Genomic DNA, 8,795 nt, shown 5'->3' with positions numbered 1-8,795 from the left:
CGGTGCAGGAGGTGATAATGTGTTTCTTATTTTACTCTGAGGACTACAGGATTTTATAATGTGTTTTCCGAGTAATGAACAATCACTTTAATGAAAGATCTCCCTTTACAATTATAGCATGGCTGCAGTAGAGATGTTCTTTATTACCAATTACTTTAAATAACCATTGACGTAAAGTTTTATTAAATCTACCATAAATTTTATATTTAATCAATATTTTGCTCAGTTTGATCTCATCACTATTGTTATATTGTCCGTCTTGAGCGACCATCCTTTTGTTTGCAACATCTAAAATGTGATCTGAATCAATTGGCTGATCCATGTGTTTGTCATCTCCATTATTTCTGTTGATAGTAGATTTCTGTGCTGTCTAAGTTACTTCTTATTTTCCTGGCAAGCAATTAACTTGTACCACATCAGTTATTTCTACCATTTGTTCTAATGATGTGTTTTCCCGATGTTACATGAGCATTGCCTGTTGTGCCTTTCATTAGGGAGGGAAGCACAAAATCCTGGGTGCTCGGTCTGAACATCGTAGTGCTCTTAATTACTATTTAGGCAGATGATGCTTAATCCTTTGCATTCAGACAGTGTCGTGGGATAAAATGAAACTATTTTGATTCCAACTTCAAACATCCCAGCTTGGAAATCTGCCTGAAAGAGATAAGGGTAGTACTGTGAATGATTGGTTGTCCTACTGGAAGATGGGAAATTTTCATTTAAAAAAAAAAAGTTAGCCAAATCTTCATAAGAACCCAAATGTGTATAATTTATGCTCATTTTATATATAAATATTCCCAGTTCTTTCCACTATTCACTTTCATTCTAGGTCATACAGTTGTCTTTATGTTCCGCTTTATCTTAACAATGTATAAGAAGTATTGCAGACATCTGCATACATTTACTATTTTTCTTCACTAAGAATCATAACTATTAATATTGATTTACTCTAAACCCTCTCACAGCATGAATCAGGATATACTTCATCTTCACCTCACCCTCCTTCTTTTCTCTGTATGATTAGTTAAAGAAGCACCCCGTCAACATTTTTATCTTCTTAATATATTGCAATCATCATATTATATGGCACTGTGTACTTACAATTGATCATTTTGCCTTTCTACCCAGTTAATTTTCTCTTCCATGAGTCATTCCCCTCTTCAACTCCTGACCCAGCTTCTCTGCTACTTGACCCTGCCTGGTACTCGTCAATGATGACTCATGCAGGGAAAAGAGACTTCCTGTTTCCACCTAAAGCTTAGATGGATTCAGCTAGTCAGTTTTTAATTACATGATGTCATACACCTAATGGGAAACAGAAGAATTAGCTGGGTAGAAAGGCAAAATGAGCAATTGTAAGTACACAGTGCTATATCATATGATGACTGCAATACATTAAGAGGATAAACATTTTGATGGGATATTATGCAATTGCTGACAGCACTATACATAATAAGAGAGGACATTATAAAATAAGATAAGTTATTTTAGAAACAAGAGTATTACTTGCATCATCTGTGTCATCTATGTCGGTGCCTGCCCCATCTGCTTTTGCCTAAACCACTTGGCTACTTCGCTCCTCTGTGATATGTGATGTGGAGTGTCAACGCAGTTGTCCGGGGTGATTCTGGGGCTTATCGTACAATCCTGGTTAGGAGCTTGAAGGTTAACATTTGTCTTTGATACCTTTTGTTATTCCTGAATGGAGCTGCTGGCTATTTAAAGAAACCTGTCATATAAAAAAGGCTATTACACTGCAGATATGGGGTTAATTTGCAGATTAATAGTGTTCTAAAGCAGACCAGTACCCTCACTGAGAGCCCTGCTGCTTGGAAGAAATTAATTTTATTCCTCTTGGCAACCTTGGGCTTTCAGTCATAGGAGTGGGCCGGCATGGCTTCAGTCACCACTCAGTGCATAGTGAGCAGTGGCTGGAACCATGTCCAGGCACTGACTGACAGCTAACTTACATTAGAGGGAAAACAATCCTCAAGAATTTTTCACAATCAGTGCCGCACGTGGTCTAGTTAAAACCAGCAGCTGGTGAGTATAGTACTAGGGTCAGAGATCTTAGATCCAGGACCCTCACAGTGAAATACTTCTGTTAGCTGTATTCCATTCTTTCTTATTTTTAAATATCCAAAATAGAGGCTGTTTTTGTGTGTTATTGTAATGGTGTGATGACTTGATGTCTCCAATGTTATCAGAATATTAGTCTAGCTTTTTAGACTGTCTAGTTTCTCATAGTATTAAGGCCAACATGTACCACATCCAGTAGCACCAATAGCACTGGGTATCAGTGGCATATACTGTATTCATTCACAAAAAACCTTTGTAACAACACACGACTATGATACTTTGCACATAAAGTATACTGTTTCTAATTGTGAGAAAGTGATTATTCTTCTGCAGGGGGCAGGTTAAGTACAGCCATTCACTCTCCTGAAGTCACCAGGTTACCTAGCTTGTCTCAAACAAACAGCAGCCAGGTGAAGGCGATCCTTCTGTAACCACCACTCCCTGCAGATATATAAACCTTGTGGCGACAGACGAGGAAGGGGAGGAATACAAGTGAGAAATAGTATGAGAGAACTTACAAAGACAAGCAGTGGAAAGAGACTACATGATGTGGATATGAAGTAGAAATTTGCCAGTTTCATCATGCCAGCTCCAGCAGCACCCCAGGTGGTTCCACCTGGACCACCTCGCTTGCGGTTAGAAGACAAGGAGTTGTCTTTAGAGTTCCTTCTCTTGGATGCCCAGTTTAATGAACCAGGAAAGTACAAAATGCTGCTACGTGTAGAAAATCCTCTGCTCGATGATTCCCTGGAAGGAGTCACAGTGAGGGTCAACAATGGAGACATGATTCCAGGTTGTGAGGCCGAAACAGACATTGCAGAACAAGAAGACCTTACAGATACGCTGGCATTTGACAAAAACACCTTTTTGTTTATTTTGCCAAAAGGTAACACAAAAACCAGTTGTCATATACCTAATTTGTTAAAGGTGTGCCCTGACAGTTCCATCAATAAAATGAGTAAAAGGTCATCTCTTTTCTACCCTCTGTCATTATGTGAGGTGGTGGAGACTTTTTACTGAGCATTATGTCCATTTAATAAGATAAATTTTAGACATAACATTACAAAACCTTTTCTCTGCAGTACCACCAAGGAGGACATGCATGAGTGCATTACAGGTGTATTGTAAATGTACAGCAGATGCTATAAAGTAAATGGTCATTTATATATTCATCACATTTCTTATGAACTAAAGCTAAAACAAAACTATTAAACTATCCAAATCCAACTTTTTACTTTCTTACTATTTCCTAATTTTTATTTTCCATTTTCTTCACAGGGCTATGTAAAAATGACAAACACCATGATGTACGACTGTGTATTGATGTTTTGAAGTTTGGATCTGGAACTCCGAAAGGGGGGAAAAAAGTGGGACAAGCACTATTTGCCATTTATCCACGCCCAAACCAACCTCGCATTAATCTCCGCGCTGCTCCATTCGAGCCGCTTTACAATTATCAAGGTGTGCTGGCACTCTTAAGGGTTGCAGGGGATCATATGGCAATGCACTGTGGACGTCTTGCATACAATGTCTGCTTTCGAGAATATAAGCCCCCTAAAGTTGAAGATGTTTCCAAACCAATCTCTCCTATACCACCCAGTCTGAAGACAGGCAACTCTCAGCCTACTACTCCCAGACTAGACACCTATAGGCAAAGCACTCCTAATAAAGGGCGAACATCTAATTTCTCCCATTCAAAAGCCATCACATCTGATCCTCGTAATGTTAGTACATCTACACCAAAAATACATCATGATGCTTCTGAAATCCAAGGGTTATCAAACCATCAGCTTTCAGATGATGAAGAGGATAATGAAGAAAAAGTAGATTTAGCAGAAAGGACATCATCATCAGAATTTGATTCATTTCAAGATCAGGTAAGGACTGAGAACGTTGTCATTATTAAATGCAATTATTTGATTCATTACGACCTTTATAGATCATATGTGAGGATCATTATGATGGAAATGCTAATCAGATCTTAATGGATGATTCTTTGAAGCTCCTTACTTTTCATTGACTGTCTTATAGCAGAAGGTTGAAAAACTTTTTTTCTCCATGTATGAGTGTAACTGATGACACTCTGACCACATTCTGATCAAACACTGATTAAAGTCTGATCAAAATCATCAGTCTATTTTTTGTTGAAAATACTGAATGAACACTAAGGAAATTGATAATTTGTCATAAGATATTTAGTGACATCTGGTGCCTTAGCGGTGATTGCTATCTTAATTGCACATCCTCTGCTCATTTTAGAGATTGTAGAGATACTGTACTGAATGAACAGTGTATAACTATGTCCATGTAACTCCATTTATTCCAAGATTTCACCTTTGGGCCATAAAGGTAAAATAGTTTATCTCCCTAATTTTTTTCCTTAAACAAGTACTCTTATCAGCATTTTTAATTTGAATACTGTATATTTCAATCATTATATTATATAGCATGGTGTACTTACAATTGCTCATTTTGCCTTTCTACACAGTTAATTATTATGTTTACCATTAGGTCTATGACATCCTATGATTTAAAGCTGACTAGCTGAATCCTTCTAAGCTGTTTGTAGAAACAGGAGGTCAATTTTCTATGTAGGAGTCATAAGTCATTGCAATAGTCTCTGGCATGGGGGGCAAGCGTAGCAGCTCTGTCTGAATTTAAGGGGAAATGGTAAATGCAGGAACAAGAGACTTCCTGATTATACATAGAGCAGAGAATAGAGAAGAAATAGCTGGGTGAAAAGGCAAAATGAACAATTGTAAGTGTGCTATATAATATGATGACTGCAATATATCAAAAGGCTAAAAACACATATGCATTTTAGTGTGTTTTATGCTGTGGAAATAAAGGGGTCTGAACACTTTCCATACCCACTGTACATATATATGGGGGGGCCAAGAGAAAGAAATGTCAGGTGAATATGCACTTAACCAGCAGCTCATGAAGATGAATTATATTTCTCTTGCAGGATGATCTTGAATATACTAAAACATCACCCAGTAAAGTTTTCCCACCAGTATCTCAGAGCTTACCTCACGACGCTCCCTTACGTCTCCCACCTCCTCCTAAAACGCCAATAACAATCAAGAAGACTCATGTGAGTATAATTTTATCGAAGCCTTTTTCTAAGAATGATATCAGGAAAAATGTTCACATATTAATGATTAAATATAATTCAAACCATATAAAAAAAATTAAATTACATATTTTCTTTTATATATACTGTATTTTTATTGTTTTTAAATTCTATGTATGTATGTACTATGTATTTCATAGTATGGCAAACTCTTGTACCGGATACGATAAGAAAACACGGCACTCAGTAGATATGAGGGTTGGCGGTGCTCAAGTAGGGTGTCCACCCCGTATATTAAAGATGAATGAAACTTGGCACTCAATTTTTGAGAAGAAAGGTTTCTTAGTTTATTGATGCATCCAGACAAACAAAACCGCTAAACGTTTTCGGTCCACACCGGACCTTCGTCAGAGCGTTTCTCAGACATTGACTGGATGAGGAAGCTAATGAGCCTGAATGAGCGTCAGCCAGAGCACGGGATATAGGAGCTGCAGTCTGCTGCAGGATCACAATGGAAGGTGAAGCGCCAGAGGAGAGGCACAAAGCCTGCGGGGAGTAACGGCGCTGGATCCTGAGCGCTAGTAGTGCAGAGCAGACGAGAGCGACGCTGGCGTCGCTCTCCTCTGCTCTGCACTACTAGCACTCAGGATCTTTAAACTCTTGTACCGACCAGCCAGATATGGCTGTACTCAACCCCCAAGTAAAGTCTCATAAAAGCAGGTTACTATGGTAGAAAATGTCCAAAAAAGGAGCGGCATTCACCAGTTATATGTTGATTAGCGGCACTTTATTGAGGTCTTCACATAAAGATATGAAACATACAGGAGTAATTGATCAACAACTGTTTCGCATAACCTAGGCTTCTTCAGTTTTGCAGTCGTTAGGCCAACACCCCTTAAATATTTTAATCACATCATAAAGATATATAACATCATATGATATGATATAATATAATGATATGTCATGATAATGACATAATATGATGTGATTAACGTATTTATGGGGTGTTAACCTAATGGTGTCAAAGCCAGAAGAAGCCTAGGTTACGCGAAGCAGTTGTTGCTCAATCACTCACTCCTCCAAGTTTCATATCATGTGACAGCCTCAATAAATGCTATTAATTCACATACCAATTGTTTGAGCTGCTCCTTTTTAAGTCATTTTCTACCTTGATAACCTGTAAAATGAATATATAAGAAGGCCTGCAAATCAGTTTTACATAATTGAAATATTTCTAATATAAGTAATGGTATTGATGAATTACCATTAATTACTGGTGATAAATGAAGCTCAGCTACATGGAAAAAATGAACCTATATCCTCCCTGTAGCCACTTGCTTTCAGTCGTAGGGGTGGAGCAGGGAGCAGTGACTGTCAGCACTCACTATATTGAGAGCACACTGTAATCACTTCCTGACACTTTAATTGTCACCTCCCCTGCACCGCCTCTATGACTGAAATAAGTAAGCAGGCTGTCATGATTTTAAATCTATTTACCTGCAAAATACTGTAACCCTATATCTGCAGGTAAATAGCGTATCTGGACCTGACAGGTTCTCTTTAAACTTAGTGTGATGCTAGATCTGGTATAGACATTGTGTTCCATGAAAGTGGCAAGGTGAAATAGTTGTTTCTTTCTATAACTTCAGTTATTCTTATAGAAAGGTTTCTACTTTGAAGAAACAAAGCATATACATATTACCAATTGTGCCATGTACAGATGACGAGAAACTACTACAGTTGGAAGATGCATAGATTATGTAGTTACATAAATGTTGACGTGAGATTAGCTGGTACAAACATTAAACTTCAAGTGGAATTAGTAGAAATATAATGATAGAACACAAAGCAATAAGGAAGCAGAATGTAGGGAATATTTATTACATAATCAAATCCCTTAATGCTCTGTTGTCAGGTGTAACAAACAGGTGCTTCAAGTAGGTTTTCTTGTTAATTGTTTAATCACATTACATAGAAACGAGAAATGATCAAATCTTTCGAATATCTAATTCTTTAAGTACATCGAATTAAAAAAAAAATCCTACTAGAAAAGTATATATTCGTCATGATTTCAAAAGGGTGCAAAAGCTTCCAATTGCTTCGAAAAGACATTTATTAGTCTTAACACTATATTCAACCCCTTTCAAGCTCTTTAAAGTGACCACACTACAGAAGTAGATGATGACTGGCATTAAACAAGAGTTAATTTAATAACACAACGCATTCACAGAATTTTCATGTTTTTTTAGTTTAATAAAAGTCCAAAAATTATTACTCTTAGTCACTTATTAACAGGCAGTCTGTTCTTAACCGAGCACTGACTCAAGCTGATGGTGTCGCTGTCAGAGGTAACTTCATGCTGCTGTGAATGAGAAAAGAGATGTGCCATATATTTCTTAATGCCTTCCACGTCCTCCCCACTGGTACCCTTGCTCAAGGCAAAGGAAGTCTTTAGGTTTTGCAATACTACTGCCCGGATGGCTGATGCCATTCATGGTGGTACTTTTGCTACTACTAGCGGGGCAATGACTTAGCAGCGGTATGTTTTCCTTTACATTACCCCATCCATTGCCACTTTTTTGTTTCCTTTACATTTTTTACAACACTATAATAAACTTTTGACAATGTTTTGAAGTCCAATTATTTGCTAAAAAGTGAGATACAAACAACAAATGCTAGGTAGGTGCACGTACAGAAGGTAAAATGTGGCAGCAGGTCAAATAATAATTGAGGCTTGGATGGCATACCTACCAATTGTCCTGGATCCAGTGGGACAATCCTGATTTTGTGAAGCTGTCCTGTGAGGTCAGGGCTGCGTCTCAACGTTCAATCACTTTGTTCAATGTCTCATCTCCTGCTGTGCAGGCTTCACTACATGTGTTACTGAGTTCATTCCTCAGCAGAAACACTCTTCTTATCCATTATTAGTGTTTGTCATCCTTAGGTTACAGAGAAGGCTCCAGCTCATGGCGACCCTGTGCAAGGTGCTGATAGAGAAAGCAAACACTTACCCCATCCTGGAACTGAGAAAATTGTTGTCACCCTCCATTCAGCTACTCATATCCCTTTAAATACAGCTGGCTCTTTGCCTATACCCTTCGTATGCCTGTAAGTATAGAGGTCCGAGAACCTAGGCTTCATTCAAGGACTCACAGACCATTCATATGACCATATGTGTAGTGTCACTCAAAGGGCTCAAAGGGCAGAGCCGGGTGTTACCATGCGAGACTCGGCCGTATTTCACGCAAGTGAGTATGAGCCCTAAAACAGATTATTTATTTCTTATTTTTCTGTTAACTTTTTCATTCTGCCATTTTATCTACTCAAAATAAAGAACTTTTATTAAAAATAGGGAGTGTTATTGGGACGTCTGAGAAGACTAGAAATTGGTTGAATTGAAGGGGTAATTTTTTCAAAATCAATTTTTATAGATAAATAAGACAGTGTTTGAATTAATGTTGTTACTAATTTTGCTGAATCAGATCATTGCGCTTTGTAAATCCATAAGTCAAGACTCTCTCTAAAAAGACAAATATATGCCAAATTAGTTGTGTAGGGCTTTATCATGTCTATTCCATTGGCTGAAAAGCAAGACTGTAGTGCAGACAACAGGGAGGATCCTATAAGTGCTGTGGTTTGT

General features: G+C 37.9%; 1 protein-coding gene across 1 annotated transcript in view; it reads left to right on the top strand.

Annotated features, from left to right (window-relative positions):
• Positions 1–2,557: 2,557 nt before the first annotated feature.
• CCDC33 (coiled-coil domain containing 33) overlaps positions 2,558–8,795 on the top strand; it is a 197,998-nt gene continuing 191,760 nt past the window's right edge. Inside the window, exons 1-4 of the mRNA XM_069765644.1 lie at positions 2,558–2,965; positions 3,358–3,956; positions 5,048–5,176; positions 8,100–8,263. Coding sequence (XP_069621745.1) covers positions 2,662–2,965; positions 3,358–3,956; positions 5,048–5,176; positions 8,100–8,263 — 1,196 coding nt within the window. The 5' untranslated portion in view covers positions 2,558–2,661. The remainder of the gene's footprint in view (positions 2,966–3,357; positions 3,957–5,047; positions 5,177–8,099; positions 8,264–8,795) is intronic.

This window comes from Ranitomeya imitator, chromosome 4 (assembly GCF_032444005.1).
Source record: "Ranitomeya imitator isolate aRanImi1 chromosome 4, aRanImi1.pri, whole genome shotgun sequence".
Lineage (NCBI taxonomy): Eukaryota > Metazoa > Chordata > Amphibia > Anura > Dendrobatidae > Ranitomeya > Ranitomeya imitator.
The sequence above is the reverse complement of the archived record's forward strand: the minus strand, read 5'-3'. Positions and strand labels throughout refer to the sequence as shown.